Raw genomic sequence first — 20,067 nt, 5'->3', positions numbered from 1 at the left:
CATTCACTGGGACACCTTCCCTTCCCCACCCAAAGCAAGTTCGTCTGGGAACATTTTGAAGAGGAAAGAAAAACTACACCAGGCATGGGAAGACACGGGGCTTGGAGTGAGGGAGGAAGTCACAACAGGAGAAGCCATGCTAGCCAAGGAAAGACTCCAAAATAAAAAAAAAAAATGAGAAGAGGAACATAATAATGATAGGAAATGACATAGGCTAGTGTTAAGACAGAACTAGCCACGACAAGATATGCTGGTTAACCAGAGACACAATAGTAATTCAAGAGAGATACATTCCTCTATGAGAAAGAAACATGCTAACCAAGGTGAGATTCTACTCATCATAGGAGGGCCATTTTAACTAAGGAGGCACATGCTAGAGTAGGGATGCTACATGCTCATGAAAGGAAATCTGATAAAAACTAATGAAAAAAGGCAATGTAACTGAGGAAAGATATATGAATTAGCCAAGGTGAGAAATGACAATATAGGACACTCAGGCAAACCAAGGTGAGCTATGTGAATATAGAAAAGACATGAGAACCAAGGTGAGACATGCTAACCTTGAGAATCATTCTAGCCAAGAAAAGCCAGGACAACACAGTAATATGCACCCTGACTAAGCAGACATATCAATGGGTAAAAAAACCCAAAAATCTCAAAACTAACTTTGGAGAATTTCTTCTTGAAAAGAGAGACTCACTAATACAGCCATAGGGAGTAAGAAGGATGCTATAGTGCATCCCCTTGTGAAATAGGCCCGAGATATCACTTAGAAGTAGGGACAATCAGTCTGGAGGGAGAAAAGAAGGGAAAGAAAAGAAGCATCTGGAGGAGGGTGAAAGAGAACAAGGTACTGATATGAATTAGGAGATGGGGGAAATGAAGCCACTTATTAAGATAAGAAAGGACTGAAACGAAGAAGAATGAATAAGAAAATAACTTTTCTGATAGAAGAGTTTTCATGGTGGGGAAAGAGGAGAGAGAAGAACCCTTGACTATTCTGTTCAAGAGAGGATGAGGAAATGAGACTTCGGATGAGGGGAGAGCAAAAGAGAGCAGTCATCAGGAAAGACTTCCTAAGTTTAGGAACTTTTTTTTTTTTTTTTTTTTTACAAAACTGAGCATCTGTTATTTAGGGAGGTCAAGGCTGGAGGTCTCTAGAGATTTTTGAGAGAAAAAGTCAGCTCTCTATTATCCTGTTTGGAGGCATATGGGCATGGAAGGTCATAATATCTCTGTCATTTGGTGATTTAGAGCCAGTATCTTCACTTTGCTCTTCCTTTTTCTTTTCCTAACATAGCTGCCTATCTTCATTTTCAAACTGATCCTGTATGAAAGGAATAACTTGTTAAGGAAAATGGGAGAGAGAAAAGTCGAATATCCTGGTATCAAGGAGAAGGGAAAAGTTGATAAGGTCATGGGACCAGGAAGAGTGTATCTATAGAAACTAGGTTAAAGGACTGAGAAGATATAAAGAAATGGTTTCTCTTTTTTCTTTGGAATAGAATGTGTAGTTTCCCTGGGAACCAGCATTTAAATTTCCTGAAGCCAAGTCCATGGATGGAAAGGCATAGATAAGGAGTAAGATATGAACTTCACTGGCTTCCAATAGTTTCTTGCTATAGGTGGATGATTTAGAACTCCCTTCACTGGATGAATTTTACTACCTAGGTTTTACAATCCAGGAGTTGGGAGTAATTGATGGAGGGAAAGTCTTGCTTATTCAAATGGCTCAGTTTAGCTTTATCCAGCAGATCCCAATAAGCCCTTCCTGTCTTCCACCTCCCATCAGTGAGTGCTGAAATATTTCCTTGTTATTGCTGAGTCGTTTCAGTCATGTACAAATCTCTGTGACCCCATTTGGGTTTTTTTTGGCAAAGATACTAGAGTAGTTTGCCATTTCCTTCTCTAGCTCATTTTACAGATAAGGAAATCAAGGTAAACAGGATTTTAAAAGACTTGTCCAGGGTCATACAGCTAGTAAGTATCTGAGGCTGGATTCACAAAAATAAGTCTTCCTGATTTCAGGCATGGAACTCTATTCATTGTACTATCTAACAGCCCTTAATGAAATGGAACAGGGGTAATTAGGAAAAGGAGAATGCCCTTGGATAGTATAAACAATTACAAGATAAAAGAAGGAATAGAATCCAGGAGATAAGACTGAAAGAAACTATAGGAGAAAATTAGAGATTAAGGGCGTCTGTATAGAGGGAATAATTTTGTTGACATTTTCCAACCCATCAACTTGTATCCTCCTCTCCTTATTGTCACTTTATTATAGATAGAAATGGAGGTAGATATATAGGAAGAAAGAATTGAACTTCCTCCTTCTTTTGGGGGTCCATCCTATCTAAGACATCCATGACTTGGATCAAGGGAGGCATATGAGGTAAGAGAAGGAAAACCTGTATATGTTTTTTATAAATATGTGACTGCTGATATGAAATAATGGGTACATATTAATGGTACATATGTGCAGCAGATATATGCATGTATATATATATATGTAATTGTAAATGAAAACTCATGTAGGTGTACATTAAAATTCCTATGTGTGTGTATGAGTGTGTTATATAAGGAGTTTATATTGAATGCTCCAAGTAAGAGGTGTGAAGAGACAAGTAGGTGATGGGACAGGTGAAGTGTTGGAAATAGGTGAGGAGATAATCAAGTCATTGAAGGAGATGATGGGGAGAGGTGTAGTGTTAAGACTAGGGCAAATGAAGAAAGGGATAAGAATAGATAAGAAGTAATAGGAATAGTTGGAGGTAACAGAAAAGTAAGGAAGATGACTAGGATAGATAAGGACTATGGGAAGAAGCCAGGGGACACTGAGAACAGTTAAAGGGATTATGATCATCCCTAAGGTGAGGGGATGATGATTACACAGAAGAGGGGTAAAGAAAGATGGAATCAAGGATTGCTAATAGGGATAAGTAAGGATAGATTTGGAAGAGAAAAATGATGGTAATAGATGAGGAAATGATGGATACCCGTAAAGGGGCAATGTGGACCAATAAGGGGGCTATAGGGACAGAGGAAAAGCAATAGGAACAGGTGTTACATAGACAGATAAGAATGGCTTTCTGGTGAGCAAGCTGATGAGAATGATGGAGGGAAGGAACAGGAGGATGCTGAATTCCTCAGAGAACATTAAGAGAAATGTGTGTAAGCAAGAGATTGAGGACAAGGATGGGCCTCAAGCTCTGCTGTCTCTGGCCCTGCTCTGGGTGGTGACGGGAGGGCGGGGGAGTAGGAGGAGGACATAGGGAGCCTGGATCTGGGAGCAGAGGGATGCAGCAGCAACGATGGGTGGGAAGGGAGAGAGAGAGAGGCCAGGCGGCCCTTTCCATCTCCACTCTTTTCCTTTGCACCCGCCCGGGCCTTCCCCGCCTTCCTTCTGCCCAGGTCTCCTCCAACCAGCCCCCAACCCCAGGCTCCTCAGAATCCAGCCTCCAGGGCCCCGATTCCTCGGCCCCGCCCCACCCTCACCTGCTCTGTCTCCGCTGCGGCTGCGGCTGCAGCGGCTCCGGGCGGCGCATCCCCCGGGGCCCGGGCGGGGCGGGGGCGGGGGCGGCTCAGTGCGGCTTGGCGCAGCCCGCTCCCCCTGGCAGTGGTGGTGGCTGCAGCGGCAGCGGCTGCGGCGGCCTCCCGACCCCGACCATCCCGGCCCGGCCCGGCCCGACCCCGATCTTCCTCCCGCGGCAGCGGCGGCGGCGGCGGCGGCGACGGAGCGGGGAGCTGCCCACAATGCACTGCGACGCCAGCATCAGCACCAGCCCTGACATCACCGCCCCACCGCCCGGGCTCTGACATCACCGCTCCAGCTCTGACATCATCACCTCGGCTCTGACACCTCTCTCCAGTCTACGAAGAGAAGATCCATAGACGCTCCGCCCTCATCTAATCTCTGATTAACCGATCAATCAGCTCAGATTTCACTGATCCAGCTGAGTTATTCTCCAAACCTGTCCCATCTTTATTTTTCTACCTCTCTTCACCTGTCCCCATCACTCGACATGAACCTCAGAACTTCTCATCAATCTTAATCATCCCAGCTTTTCCTATTATCCCTCTTCCCCCCCCCCCCCATTTCGTTCCCCTCCTCCCCTCCCCCCCCTTCCACAAGCCTTTCCCTGTTTATTTTCATTTGTTCCTTCTTATCACTTGACCTGTCTACTTTCCTGATTTACTTTCACTTTCCTGTCAGCCTTTGCATCCTGCCCTCCTTGAATTGGGATCACTTTAATTCAGGAAGTGTGAGGAGTCCTCTACTGGATTTTTATCCCAGATAATCCTTTTCTGTGGAGGAATTTCAGTTCCTCACCTGCAAAATGGGGCAAAACTTCGATGAGAGAAGGAGCGTTGGTTTTGGAATTAGAAGACCTGTATTCCAATTCTGATTCTGACACTGACTTATGTAACCTTTGGCAAATCACAACTTCATGGGATTCAGTTTCCTCCTCTGTAAAATAAGAGTGTATGACTAGATTATCTCTGAGGTCCCTTCCAGATTTTTTCTTTCTCTTTGATTGGTAGGAAAGGCTGATGCCTAGGGTAAAATAACTGTTTTGTGTGATTGAATATGTGTTAAGATATGTTCATCATCCTATGAAGATTCACTAAAAAGATTCTGTAGTAACAGACAATACAAAAGGATAATAATGTACTTCATCCTAGTCCAGTATGATTTTGTTTTCCTGCACTAACTCTATGTTTTGAAAGCTTTCCATTCAATGTAGCTTGGAGATGAGCATTTGGTGTGGTAAATTAACATATTATTAAGTTTGCATGGATCAAAATTATATCCAGGCAAGGTTTATATTTGTAGTACAGGAATTTGTGCCTGTTCATGAAAGTAGGATTCTGATGTCCAATTCTAGACATTAATTCAAGTCTTTCTAGTTATTCAGATGCTAAAAGTTTAAAACCTGTGGTAATGTATTGTCCAGTTTCTACTGTCTTTATATAATCTACATTTGATCTAAATTTGATCATTTGCCTGGACTCCTTAAAGATAAATCTTCTGTAATTTCTCATGGAAATAACCAAATCTGAATTCCTTTAAAAATCCTATTTCCACAAATAAATCCCCATAACTCAACCATTTGTTTGTTGCTTCTCTGTTGATTTCTTGTAGGCTGAATTCTTGTGGCTGTCACTTGTGGAGGGCTTTTTACTTTTACCTTTGGATCTTACTTGTTTCACAGGTTCTATCTGGCAATAAACCAATCTTGGTTCCATTCAAGAAATCTAATGACATGTAAATGTTATTAACCTTTACTATTGGTTGGTGAAGTGATGTCTACTTGTTCTGAAAGTATTTCTGTAGGTTTTTGATATATTCTACAAATATCTAACAATTCCTTTCTTCTTTTTTCAAGGAAGTTGTAATCTTTCTCTAGCTGCCTATAGGTGTATTAGGTCCTGTATTTCATTAATATTTTAGTTTTTATGGATACTTTCCATAATCATTATCATCATCACTAGCAGCATATTAGATTTGTGATATAGTAGAACTATTCACTGAACTAGTATGGAGGAAGAAGACTCAAGTTTGAGGTATGTTTCTAACCTTGAACAAGTCACTTTTCCTCTTTGTGCTTTAATTTCCTTAATTGCAAAGCAGATCATCTCATCACCAGATAGCGACCAGGAGATTATTATTTTTTGGCCACAATAACTTATTGCTATGTATGTATTAAAGTGTAGAGGGGAGAGAGGGAAGTGGAGCCAAGGTGACAGAATTATAGAGAGCAGGATAGCCAAGTTCCCCTCCACAAAACTCTTTTAAATAGATCTAGAAAATATAGTAGGCCAAAATTTTATAGATAAATCCAGAAAAAGTCACTGCGAATCATTTGTCTAACCCAGCTTGGGATGGGAAGCAAGACAAAGCAATTTTTGGACACTGGGGATGAGTGGGGACAGTGTACTCCAGTGTCTAGGCAGATGCTGTGCACCAAGACAAAAGGAATCCTAGACTCATATTGGGGAAACTCCATATCTTATTTGTTGGGGACAGTTGCCAATTGGCAGCATTATTATCCATTACCCAGTTCTAAGTCAAGAGCCAGAGTGGACTGAAAAGGGGTCTTGTGCATAGGAATGGCGTTTCCAGGTAGAGAGTCCCTGAGCAGTGTACAGAAAAGGGAAGAAATTCAGAAGAAAGCAGCAGTAGTATAGCTCAAATTCTAGGAGCAGAACAAGGTCTCAGTTTTAGCATTTAACTCACCTTCAGAGAAATAACCATAACAAGAATCCTAGATCAAAGGGAAGCATACAATTTCACCACTGAACCAACAGAACTTTCCAGCCAGCTGATAAGAGATGAATTCAATAGTATCTACCATTGCTTAGACTCAGGTCAAGAGCAAAGCTCAGAGGGGATGCTTCGAGGAGGCAGAACAAATAGACTTTGCCTCAATAAGATCATATTGAGAGCACTGAAAGCTTGCAGGTCCCTAGCCTATTCATGAGATCTTAAAACAATACAACATTCAATATCCCTAAAGAGACCAACAACAGGGCTAGCCCAGATCTTTCCAGAATATGACAGAGTCCAACCCTAAAAATCAAGTCCAGAGTTAGGAGGTAAACTGAAAGAATGAGCAAACGAATTCTACAATAAAGAACTATGATGGTAGCAGATATGCTTATGAGTTAATCTACATAAGACATAATAATCAATGACTGTAGCAATCTACTATTTATAAACTCAAAGACTCCAGCTTTTGGGATAAGAATCCACTATTTGATAAAATTGCTGGAAAAACAAAAAATAGTATGTCACAAACTCAGCAAAAATCTATATTTCACACTCCATACCAAAATAAAGTCAAAATGAGTACATGATTTAGGCATAAAGTGTAATACTATAAACATATTAGGAGAGCAAGGGATAGTTTACCTATCAGATCTTTGGAGAAGAGAGGAATTTATGGCCAAAGAATAAAGAACTATTATGAAATGCAAAATGGATAATTTTGATTATATGACATTTTTAAAAATTTTGCATAAACTCAATGCAGCCAAGATTAGAACGAAAGCAGAAAGCTGGTAAACAATTTTTATAGCCAGTGTATCTGACAAAGACTTCATTTCTAAAATATACGGAGAACTGATAAAATGTATAAGACAAGTCATTCCCCATGATTCCCCATTGATAAAAATGGTCAAAGGATATGAACAGACAATTTTAAGATGAAAAAAGTTAAAGCCATCTATAGTCATGAAAAAAATGTTCTAAATCACTATTGATTAGAGAAATACAAATTAAAACAACTCTGAAGTGCCACCTCACCTTTCGGATTGGTTAAGGATAGGAAAAGGTAATGATAAATGTTGGAGGGGATATGGGAAAACTGGGACACTAATGTATTGTTGGTAGAGTTGTGAATTGATCCAGTGATTCTGGAGAGCAATTCAGAACTATGTCCAAAGAGCTAAAAATCTCAGCAATTCAGTGATCCAAGGCAATCCCAATAAACTTTGGATGGAAAATGCCATTCTCATCCAGAGAGATTCTTATGGAAACTGAATGTGGATCAGCATACATAATTTTCACCTTTTCTTCTTTTTTTTTTCTCATGGTTTTTCCCTTTTGTTCTGATTTTTCTCTCCCAACTTTCCAAACAGAATTATGTATATATTTTAAAAATAAATGTACATGTATAACCTAAAAAAAATTAAAACAAAAAAGGAGAAAAAAGAATCAGTCTAGAAGAGAATGTTTCCAAAATATCTATAAGCAATGCCTCAGAGGATATACAACTTGGGTACAAACTAAATTAGGAATATCTGGAATGGATTTTTTTTTAAGATTTTAAAAAAGTTTTTCATAATTAATGAGAGGAAAAGAATTGAGAGTTAATAGGAAAGGAAACCAATAGTTTGGCACAAGATACAAAACTTTGTCCAAGGAACAAACCTCCCTGAAAATTAGAATGGACCAAAGAGAAGCCACAAGACAAAAAATATTAAAAGTAATCAAAAGGTTGAAAATATGGCAGAAAATATAAAGTATCTCAGCAAAAACAACTGTTGGGGGAGGGGAGATGGTAGAGAAAATTTTTTTAAAATTCCTGTACTATCTTAAAGCTATACTCCCAGCCCCCAAAGAGCCTAAATATCATATTTCAATGATTCTTAAAAGAAAACTGCCCAGATCTTTTAGAGAATAGAAATAATCCACTGGTCACCACTTGAAAGAAATTCCAAAATGAAACTTTCAGGAACATTATGGACAAAATTTGGTTTTCAGGTCAAAGAGAAAATAGCTCAAGCAGCCAGAAAGAAAAGACTGCAGGTACAAAGGAGCCACAGTTAGAATTACACACAATTTAGCAGGCACCAGTATAAAAGAGAAATGAATCTGGAATCCTATATTTCAGAAGGCAAAGGATGTGTGCCTCCAGCCAAGAATAACTCACCTAGCAAAACTGAGTAGAATCTACAGGGGGGGAGAAGGGAATAGATCTTTAACAAAATAGAGGACTCCCAAATATTACTCATGAAAAGACTTTTGTAGAGCTTTGTAGAAAAGAGCTTTGTAGAAACTTAGGCCAAACGTAGGAGTAAAGAGGAACATAAAAGGTAAACATGATGAACCACAACATAGCATTTCCACTCTTTCTGTTATTGTTTGTTTGCATTTTTGTTTTTTCTTCTCAGGTTATTTTTGCCTTCTTTCTAAAAACAGTCTTTCTTGTACAGCAAGATAACTGTATAAATATGTATACATATATTGTATTTAACATATAGTTTAACATGTATGGAATTACCTGCCATCTAGGAAAGAGGGTGGAGGGAAGGAGGGGAAAAGTTGAAACAGAAGTTTTTGCAAGGGTCAATGTTGAAAAATTACCCATGCATATGTTTTATATATAAAAACTATAATAAAAAAAAAGGTAAACATGAATGAACAATCATAAGGGAATACACAAGGATAAACTGCTTACATTCTAGTATGGTATGATGAAATATATGATCCTTCTGAACTTTATTATGATCTAGAGTCAAAGATGAAGTCTAAGTAGACAAGGCCTAAGAATGGTTCTGTAATGTCCCAATCTTAAAAGGAAAATGGAAAGAGAGGAGAAGTAGAATATATGATGGGGTGGGGGAAAGGAAGATTAGAGAAAAAAACCGCATAATCAAGATGTGCAAGTAGACATCTATACAAACAAGGAAGAGGGAAGAGAGAGAAACAGCTCAACACATCAAACTCACTTTCATCTGAACTAATTAAAGGAAGGAAGAGTATACACACATTTAAATACATTTCTGTCAACAGGAAAAAAAAAAGGAGGGTAAGTAAAGAGGGGAGGAGGAAGAATTTGAGGTTTAGTTAAGGGATGATTAATCCTAAACAAAATAAATTAAGGATGCAAAAAATATTTACAAATCTTTTTGAGGTAACAAAGAATGGGAATCTGAGAGGGCACCCAGAAGTTGTGGAATCAATTAGCAGACTATTGTATATAAATGTAGATAATAATTTATATGGTATATAAATGGAATACTATTGTGTTATAAAAAATTATGAAGGGGATGATTTCATAAAAACCGGAAAATACTATTACGAATTGATTCCAGATAAAGTGAATAGAAGCAAAAAAATAATTTATACAATGACAACTATATGGTAATGACATATAATTTTGATAGAATTAGGATCTCTTATCAGTGTAATAACAAACTACAATTTCAGAACACTAATGATACAACACACTACTCACTCTGGATAAAGAGAAGAAAGATTCAAACTTCAGAAATGGTTTTGTGTTTTTTTTTTTTAATATGGCCAATGTGGAATTTTAAAAATTATATGTGTTTGTAATGGATTTTTTCTTTTTTTTCTCATGGAGGGGGGAATAATAAAATAGATTTTTGCTACTTGAAACAAATAAAAATATAATTTGCTTAAACGTGTGAATATGATATAATCTTTTTAAATTAAATTAATTTTTTTTGGTCAGCAAAAACACACCTTTACTGGTCCTCTCCACAATTGAGAATTAATAAAAAACAAAACCTTCTTCACAAATATATAAAGTCAAGCAAAACAACTTCCACATTGAACGTATACAAAAAGAAATTAATATATATATGTATATATATATAATATATATATATATATATATATAATATACAGTCATTTCTGCTATAATGCTTGCTTTGAAATATGAGATTATTCCAATATAACTGATATGTTCAAGAACAATTTGAGAATAACATGAATTTCATGTTTGCTTATGGGTGACTTCATCCTCAAGAAATACTGGATGAATATTAAAAAACTGCACTCAGCTCTACTAAGTCGTGTAGAAATGCACAAAACATACATATGTACATGCATCAAACATCTACCTTAGTTTTTCTATGTATTATTTTACAAGGTTGTATTTTGCTAATCTTTCACATTTGTGAACTTTCTTATACATACATATATATGTTAATACATACACATACACACATATTTATCCATTCATTCAATATCCCAGTGCAAAAGGAAAGTTTTAAAGATTTGGGAGCTGCTTGAAAGAATAAGCATTTGAAAGAAATAAAAGAACATATGCTATCTCCTGAGCAACAGGTATAGAAGAAAGCAGATTTCAGACTGTGAAAGACAATACTACAAACATAAAAGAACATTTTTGGCTGAAAGTGTTTGGTTCCAAAACCCATTTTTCCACAAGTTCTATAGTTTTTATTGTTCAATTTTGTATAGAACAATAATTTTTAGGAACATATATATTGCATTATACAAAACTTCCTTCCTCTTATATGTCTTATATATAATAGTCTCATTACGTGTGTGTGTGTGTGTGTGTGTCTTATTCTGTATTCTTTCTTTTCTCAATCAAACAAGTACTATGTCACATCATTAGTCCTCTGGAATGGTTCTTGCTCTGCTCAGAATTCCTGTCTTTCATAGTTGTGGGCCTTTACAATATTGTTATCATTGTATAAATTGTTCTTTGGGTTCAGTGTCCTTCATTACACACCAATTCATGTAAGTCTCCTCAGGGTTCTCTAAAACCACATCTTTTATTTTCATTTCTTACCTCATGATAGTATTCAGTGGCATTTATAAACTATAACTTGTTCATCCATTCCCCAATTTATGGTACTGCTTCAGATTCCCATTCTTAGCCACCACAAAAAGAGTTATTTTGGACTGATCCTTCCCTTAAACAATGATCTTTTTGATTTCCAATGTCCCATTCTCCCCTCTCTGGTCCTTTCCCTCTGTAAAGTGAAATGTATTTCAGTAACCAAATGTATGTGTGTGTTTAACCTTCCCTCCTTTAGATGAGAGAGAGATTCAAGTGTTAGCATGGTTGTAGACTCCTCTTTTTGTACCCAACTATAGGAGATAATTTTCCTGAACCTTCCTTTCCATTTCCTCCTTAACATATTCATCTTCCTCTCTTCATTTTCTTTTTAAGATCATCAGGATATAACAGAACCAATCCAAAGTTTTCTTTTTAATTATCCCTATTATCCCTACTAATAACAGGATTCAGAGGGCATACAATGTAGTCATCCCCTTGTACCAGAAGCAGTTTATCCTTGTGTATTCACTTATGATTATTCATTCAAGTTTACCTTTTTATGTTTCTCTTTACTTCTATATTTGATCTTCAGTATTTCTACAACGTTCTGGTCTTTCATGAGGAATCCTTGGGAGTTCACTATTTCTTTAACAATCCAATTCTTCCCCTTCCCCTCCCCCAAATTGTACTCACTTTGCTACATAAGTATTTCTTGACTGTAAGTGCACAACCTTTGCTTTCTGGAATACTGGATTCCAGGTTCATTTCTGTGTGATGGCTACTAAATAGTGCATAATTCTGACTGTGAGTCTTTCATATTTGGGTTCTTTCTTTCTGGCTATTTTAAGTATTTTCTCTGTGACCTGGAAACCAAATTTTGTTCACAATGTTTCTGGAAGTTTCAATTTGGGAATGACCATTCAGGAAGTGACCAATGGATTCTTTCTCATTTTACATTCTGTTTGTAAGGGATGTGGGCAGTTTTCTTACAAGATTTACTGAAATAATGATATTTAGGCTCTTAGGGGTGTGTGGGGTATAGCTTTAAGAGAATGCAGTGATTTTTAAATTTGTTCTCTATAATCTTTTTTTTTTCCAAAACAATTGTTTCTGCAAAAAGATACCTTACATTTTCTCCTATATTTTCAATCCTTTTCTGTCTTTTAATATTTCTTTGTAGTCTCATGGGGTCATTAGCTTCTCTTTGGTCCATTCTAATTTTTAGGGAGGTTTGTTGTTTGGACAAGAAACTAGTGCCAAACTAGTAATTTCTTTTTCACTTTTTTCCTTCTACAATTCTCTTTTCTTTTCCATTGTTTCCTTTAGAGCTGTCACTTCATTGATTAAAAAAAATTTTTTTAACTATTTTTTTTAAGTCTCTTCATCTTATCTGGGAATTCTAGGTGAACTTGTGCCCAATTGGAATTTTTTTTGAGTTTTTGCTTGTAGATGTTTTAAAGTGATTATTTTTAGGGAGGTTTGTTGTTTGGACAAGAAATTAGTGCCAAACTAGTAATTTCTTTTTCACTTTTTTCCTTCTACAATTCTCTTTTCTTTTCCATTGTTTCCTTTAGAGCTGTCACTTCATTGATTAAAAAAAATTTTTTTAACTATTTTTTTTAAGTCTCTTCATCTTATCTGGGAATTCTAGGTGGACTTGTGCCCAATTGGAATTTTTTTTGAGTTTTTGCTTGTAGATGTTTTAGAGTGATTATTTTCTGGGTTTGTGTCTTAAACGTCCTGCCGACATAATAGCTCTTTATAATGGAATTCTCTTGTTTGTACATTCTTCCAGCCTGCTTACTAACTTCAGATTTGATACTAGGTTTGGGCTTTCTGCACTTCTGAAGAGAAAGTTTGGACTGTTTTTGTTGCTGCTTTCTTAGTGTATTGAGTCCTATGTCATTCCAGGTTTTCGGGGACAGTTCAGGCTGGGAACTTGCAATCTGACACCTTTTCCTGACTTTTGTTCTCAGTGTTCTGCCACGGGTGTAGGATCAACTACTGATCTGGTGCACAGCTTCTCCCTCATGCTACAATACTCCACAAATCTCTCTATTGGCCAAACCCCAATGTAGTACCAGAACCAGGATTTGAACCCAGGTCTTCTGATGCCAAATCCAGAACTTTTTCTACTGTACTATATTTACCATGAGAATAATAGAAAGAGCAGACTTTGAGCATTAGGTGAAACTAATAAGATGAAATGTAATAGAGATGAGTATAAAGTTTTATATTTGGGCATAAAAATTATCTTCAAAAGTACAGGCTAGGTAAAGGATGGTAATTCAGAAGCTCTAGAAGTTATTTTGTTTCATAAATGCTCAAATGAGTTGAGAGTGATGTGCTAGCCAAAAAAGTTGAAGCCATTTTGGGCTTTGAGAGACAAAGTTTTCAAGAATAAGAATGTGATAGGGAGGTAGATGGCAGAATGAATAGAGTGTTGGGCCTAGATCACAAAGATCTGAGTTCAAATCCAGCCTCAGAAATTCTTAGCTTAGTTTAACACTTCATCTCCAACCTTCTCAGTTTTCCCATCTGTAAAATGGAATTGATAATAGAACTTACTCCCCTAGAATGTTGTGAGAATCAAATGAGATCATATTTGTAAAGTACCTAGCACAGATCCTGGAGCATGTTGTTCAGTCATGTCTGATTCTTTGTGACCTTATCTTGGTTTTTCTTGGCAAAAATATTGGAGCAGTTTCCAGTGGATAAAAACAAGATTAAGTGACTTTCCCAGGATTACACATCTACTGTGTACCTGAGACAGGATGTGAATTTAGATCTTCCTGACTCCAGACCCAGCACTCTATGCACCTAATGACCTATAACTACCTCCTTATACCTGGGCCCTTGCAGTTTAGGAAGCTAAAAAGTGTCTGAAGCAGAGCTTCTTAACCTTTTTCCACTGAAGACTTCTTCTTGCCTGAGAAATTTTTATGCAATTTCTCCATGGTACATAGGTATATAAAATAGTTATACAAATCAAACATTTACTGATAATTTTGTGACTCCCACTCCATATTCGGTCTCAAACCACAGTTTAAGAAGCTGAGGTCTAGAAGGTGGTAAACAGGATTACTTAAAAGCCCAGTCTCCTTCTAGGAGGACTTGATAGAAGGAATTGTGGATCAATATTGGGTTTGAAAAACAGAATAGTCAGGGAATACATGACTTCTCCTTTCAAGTATTTGTAAGACTGTGCAGTGGAAAAGGGAATAGACTTGTTTTGTCTGGACCCCAGAACAATGGGCAGGAGTTACAAGGAGACTGATTCAATTGGTTCAGATGAAAAAAAAAAAAAAAAGCCCAACACAACTCCCTAACAATGAGAGCCTTAGGAGGGCATAGTTCCCCCATTGCAGAAATGGATTCCCACTTGAACTCTAAATTCTATGACTGTGATTTCTATTAAGAACAGTTGCAAAGAAAGCCCTCTATATACAGATGCTACTGTGTGACCCTGGACAAGTCACTCCACCCCCTTTGCCTCAATTTCTTCATCTGTAAAAATAAGCTAGTTATCTTTGCCAAGAAAATCCCAAATGGGAACATGGGGAAGTGGGATACGACTGAAATGTCTGAAAACCCATAATTACCACACAGACTACAGCTAGGAGCTTTTGTTGTTGCATCTTCTTGTTTAGTCCTTTTCAGTTTTGTGACCCTAGTTGGGGTTTTCTTGACAGATTTTTGAGTGGTTTGCCATTTCCTTCTCCAGATCATTTTGACAAATGAAGAAACTGAGGCAAAAAAGGTGAAGTGATTTGCTCAGGATCTCACAGCTAGTTAAGCGTCCAAGGTCACAGTCGGAACTCAGTTTTCCTGAGCTCTATCCATCTCGCCATCTAGTTGGCAGTCTTATTCCCATTTCCCGGATGAGGAAAACGAGGCTGAGAGAAAATAACGGATCATGTGCCCGGGGTCACATGGAAAGGGAAGAATTACCCGGTGTAGAACCTCCGTCCCACCACAGCCTCGGGCTGCGCACGTGCGCGCTCCCGCTAAGATACCGACGACGCAGGTGTCAGCATCCTAGTGGTTATGACGGTCGCAGGGCGTAGCCCAGTGCGGGGAGAGGGGAGGGCGGGGGCGTTCTTAGCGTGGCCCTCCAGCCCCTCTCCGCTAACACTCACTATAAGGGGGAGGTGGGATAGAAGTAGAGGCCCCGAGCTGCCAGGTCACGTGCCTGGAAGTCACGTGCGCCCCGGGGCGGTGCCGTAGTTCACGCGGCGGGCGGAGCCTGTAGGGGGCGTACCGGAGGCGGGGATGGCGGCTGCATCGGCTCCTGGACGGGAACGGGGCGGGGAGTGGGGCGCTGGGGCGGAGCCACGGGAGCCCGGGGAGCCGGGGGGGCCGGGTCGACTATCCCTGTACTTTTGCGGGAGCATCCGAGGCGAGAGGCAAGACCGGGCCCTTTACGGGCGCATCGTGTCAAGACTGCGGCGCTTCGGGGTGGTGCTCACTGAGCACGTGGCGGCCGCCGAGCTGGGCGCGCGCGGTGAGAGGCCGGCCCGAGGGCGGAGGGCGGGGTCTGAAGCCACCTCCCTGCGACCGGGCGGGGGCTGGGAAGGGAGAAAGGACGCTTTCCTCCTCTCCCCCTGCGGAGTCCCGGCGATGTGCGTTGGGGGGCGGGGCCTTGGCGGGAAAGGGAGGGGCGGAGCGTCGACGGAGATCGGGCTTGCGACGGAGGCCACTCGGCCAAGTGGGCGATCCCTGGGTAGTTGGAATCTGAGCTGGACCCTAACGGGGCCAACCTGGAACTTCTAGACGGCCTCCAGGGCAGTGGGCAGGGACTGTTAGAGGCAACTGGGTGGTCTAATGGGTAGAGCTCCAGGCCTGTACTCAGGAAGACCCGAGTTCCAATGTGGCCTCAGAGACTTCCTAACTGTGAGACCCTGGGCAAGTCACTTTCCTCATCTCTAATATGTGTTACAGAATGTTACAGATTACATGTGTCTAATATGATAATGAGAGCATGTACCTCCCAGGGTGGTTGTGAAGATTAAATGAGATATTTGTAAAGCACTGGCCCAGAGTAAGTTCTATATAAATGGTAGCTATTAATATTGAAGCCCTTAGGACAGTGCCTGGCACATATAAAGTGCTATATAAATATTAGCTATTATTATTTTTAAAGCCTTCAGCACAGTGCCTCTCACAGTGCCATATAACTATATATAATAGTTAGCTACTATTATTAATGAAGAGGGGTGAGAAAGAGTGAGATAACTCATCAAATCCTTCTGTCTGGGTAAAGTTCTTTCTGTAAAGTTAGAAAATTTTTTCTTTATACTGATTTGAAATCTGCTTTTTAACTTTCATTCAATAAACATAAACCTACTATTTACCAGTGAATACGAAACCAGACAAAAAAAAAATAGTCCTTGTCCTCTAGGAGCTTACAGTCTAGTGGCCAATAGGCTGGTGACCCTGTCACAAAAGGAATGATGTTAATATGATATAATTTGTTCTTCCTGAACCCGTGATGGCTCTTGGTAATCACCATCTGCCTTTCTAGAGGCTCACAAACTCAATCTTTAAAAACCCATTCTTTAATGTTGTCAGCTGTGACTTGAAATTGCTAGCTGTTTCTGTGATGTCTCTGTTTGTTGAAATTAAGACATTTGCTTGTTTCCAATCACTGAGCTCTTCAGTATTTTTAAAGATTGCTCATACAATTGCTCAGCGATCACATCTGTAAAATTCTTTCAGTACACTGGGATATAATTGTCTTTCTTCTCTCTCAATTACCTTCAGGTTCAATTATCACATGGTGATGTTTGGCAGAACAAACATTTTTTTATTTTTTTTCAGTTGCCAAAATAGTGAGAAACAAAGTAGCATAACAGTCTTGAAAGGAACCTTACAAGTCATGTAGTCACTTAACATCCATAATTATACCTTTATAAGCCCTCCAATGAGTAGTCATTTAAGCTCTGCTTGAAGGCTTCCAGTGACAGTGAAAATAAGCAGCCTGTGCTGCTCATTGCTCTCAGTATTAGGTTGTTTTTCCCTTTATTGACTTGAAATCTACTTTTCCTCAACATCCACCCGTTACTCCTTGTTCTGATTTTGGAGATCAAGAAGAAAAAGGCTTCTGTATTATAGAAACTATAATAGTTCTGCAATAACATAGATAAGTCAAAGGACATTCATTTACCGTCCTGACTTGTTTTTTGTTTATCTAGGAAGATTTACTGTTCTGGAAAAAGCCTCCCCAGGATCTTTCTTCACATTTTTCTTTGTCATCTGCTAATGTTAATACTCTTTTTCCTAAGTCTGTCTCAGTATTTTTGGTGACACGTCATATCTTCCGTCTTTTGTGCATATATCTGTTTTTTGTGATATATATATATATATATATCTTCCATCTTTTTAAAAAATCAGCTTATTGGAGAGCTCTCCGTATATGGCTGTATTGATTTTTTTTTTTTTTTTACTGAGGCAATTGGGATTAAGTGACTTGCCCAGGATCACACCAGCTAGGAAGTGTTAAGTGTCTAAGCCTAGATTTGAACTTGGATCCTCCTGACTTCAGGGCTGGTGCTCTATCCACTGCATCAACTAGCTGCCCCATCCAGATTGATTTCTTTTGATAATTGCTCCCTTATTGAGATTATTATGCAGATGTAAATCCAATAGCTTTTTTTTTTTTTCCTGTTCTTATTCTTCAGGACCTCTTTATAGTATTTTATACAGTTGACCAGTCTCCTTTTCTAGATAACCTTTTCTTCTGAGGTACCATACTAGTTTTCCTACTGTGTCTCTTTAGTCCTTACAGTTCTCCCTTGCTATTTCCTATCTCTTACCATTTAAATGTCGGTGTCCTTCAAGGTCTTGCCCTTGAGCCTCTTTATTGCAACCTTTGGAAATCTTATTTACTGCCAAGACTTTAATCATTTATAAATACAGATGAGTTCTGCATCCAGAGAGAGAACTATGGAGACTGAATGTGAATTGAAGCTTAGTGTTTTCACCTTTTTTTTTTTTTTTTTGCTTGTTTGTTTGTTTTTCTTTCTTTCTTGTGGTCTGATTTTTTTTGTGTGTGCACAACATAACAAATATGAAAATATTTTTTAAAGTATTGCACATATCTAACCTATATCAGAGTGCTTGCTGGCTTGGAGAGGGGGGAAGGGAGGGAGAACAATTTGGAACACAAGTTTTACAAAAATGAATCTTATCTTTACATGGATTTGGAAAAATAAAATATTATTGAAAAACAAACAAACAAACAAACAAATAAATACAGATGAGTTCCAAGTCTGTATCTCAAGCCCTTCTTAATCTCTCATTCTGCAGGCCCATATTTCCAACTGCTTGACAGTTCACTATTCTCTCTGCTATGTTCTTCTAGGAGCACAAACTCTAAAATAGTTGGTCTATCAGAGCCCTCTTTTAATTCTTAATCTCTTTCTTACCCTCCACATTGTCAGCTGACAAATCTAGTTCTTCCAAATAGCCGTATCATGTGTTCTTTTCTGTTAATATAGCCACAATTCCAAGACATATTTCTGTCTTAAAGTATTAGAATAGACCCCTTTGTAGGTCTTTTTGTATTCTATTTCTTCTCTTTCAATCCATCTTAGCTTATCTTCCTAAGATACTGCTTTGATCATGCTTTTTATCCTGCTCAAAAACTTCCTTTACTGCCTCCAGAAAAAAATTCAATTCCCCAGACTGGAATTCAAGGCTTCCCACAATCCACAGTACTTTTATCTCCTGATCTCCATTTAAAACAATTTTAATGAGACTCACTTTGGCTGGTCCTTATGCCTTCCGTGTTTCATATTCTCATCTCTGCTTTCTTGTTTATACCTTCCTTCACACAGGGATTGTTCTCCTCACTCTGTATATTCATTTCTTAACCATCTTTCAAGGTCCAGCTGAAGTCCCACTCTTCACTTATTGTGCTTTCTGTGATCTTGAAAACAGGAGCTCAGTCCCAAACTTCTCTACATTAAATATTTTTCATAGAATCTTCAATTTGAAAAGAACCTTATAAATCACATGGCCTTCCTTCTTACTCCTACTCTACTCCATCAGTAGTGAGTTTCTGTGGGATGAAAAAGATGGAGTGGGATTTTGGATAGTGCCTGGAAAAGGGCCTGAGGACAGGTGATAGATCAAGATGGGAATGAGATTCCAAACTTCCTTAACTGACCTTGTCCCCCCAATCTCTGCAGGAGAAGAGGCAGCAGGGGGTGACAGACTCATTCATGAGCGAGACCTGGCTTGGTTGCAACAGGCAGATGGTGAGTGACCCCCTTTGGATTCTCAGTTCTTGGAAGCACAAGGTTGAAATTTCTTGGATTTTTCATCTCTTTTTCAAGGAGGCTATTGCCTTTACCCTCCAGGCTGACTGGGTGCTCTCTCCACACCTTTCCATGAGAATAATACTTCCACCTTATGTTTAATTGTATACTGCTTTATGATTTCATAGTCAATCTCTAATCTTCTCTGCTCCTATACAAACACTAGAGAAAATCTGAGCCAGCTTGTCATCTTCTTGTCTCCCTGTAGTGGTGGTGGCCGAAGTGACGCAGCCTTCCCTGGGTGTGGGCTATGAGCTGGGCCGGGCTGTGGCCATGAACAAAAGAATCCTGTGCCTGTTTCGCCCTCAGTCTGGCCGAGGTGAGTGTCCCGAGGCCTGCCATGTGCTTCTGCCATGGAGGGGACAGGAGCCTGAGGAGAGACCCTGGCTGTTTAGTCACCTCTGCCTCTGCTCTTCCTCCAGTGCTCTCGGCCATGATCCGTGGGGCTGCTGATGGGACACGGTTTCAGGTGTGGGACTATGAAGAGAATGAAGTGGAGACGCTGCTGGACCGGTACTTTGAGACTGAGCCCCCTGAGCCTGGGGCTGCCTCCCCCTCTCCAACTTCTTGACCTAATCTTGATATCTAAATTTCTACCCCAAATCTGCTTGATTCTGCTTCTTCTATGTGCCATTCTTAGCCCCTCTCCCCAGTCCTGAATTAAAAAGTGTGTTCAAGTTGTA

The 20,067-nt window shown here is 39.2% G+C and overlaps 2 protein-coding genes across 3 annotated transcripts in view; one reads left to right on the top strand and one right to left on the bottom strand.

Annotated features, from left to right (window-relative positions):
• The window catches only part of TTBK1 (tau tubulin kinase 1), a 71,461-nt gene extending 66,362 nt beyond the window's left edge, over nucleotides 1-5,099 (bottom strand). The window contains exon 1 of the mRNA XM_051997009.1: nucleotides 3,496-5,099. Within this exon, the coding sequence (XP_051852969.1) occupies nucleotides 3,496-3,819 (324 nt within the window). The 5' untranslated portion in view covers nucleotides 3,820-5,099. The remainder of the gene's footprint in view (nucleotides 1-3,495) is intronic.
• Nucleotides 5,100-15,320: 10,221 nt separating this feature from the next.
• DNPH1 (2'-deoxynucleoside 5'-phosphate N-hydrolase 1) lies at nucleotides 15,321-20,067 on the top strand. 2 transcript variants are annotated; one of them, XM_051997011.1, is made up of 4 exons: nucleotides 15,321-15,567; nucleotides 19,256-19,324; nucleotides 19,593-19,703; nucleotides 19,807-20,067. In XM_051997011.1, exons 1-4 carry the CDS (start codon nucleotides 15,336-15,338, stop codon nucleotides 19,953-19,955), a joined length of 561 nt encoding a protein of 186 aa, XP_051852971.1. In that variant the 5' UTR covers nucleotides 15,321-15,335; the 3' UTR covers nucleotides 19,956-20,067. The 2 variants fall into 2 exon arrangements, with proteins under 2 accessions (XP_051852971.1, XP_051852970.1); XM_051997010.1 differs by having other exon boundaries at nucleotides 19,780-20,067.

The sequence above is a fragment of the Antechinus flavipes genome, chromosome 4 (assembly GCF_016432865.1).
Source record: "Antechinus flavipes isolate AdamAnt ecotype Samford, QLD, Australia chromosome 4, AdamAnt_v2, whole genome shotgun sequence".
NCBI lineage: Eukaryota > Metazoa > Chordata > Mammalia > Dasyuromorphia > Dasyuridae > Antechinus > Antechinus flavipes.
This window is presented reverse-complemented; position numbering and strand designations above follow the sequence as displayed.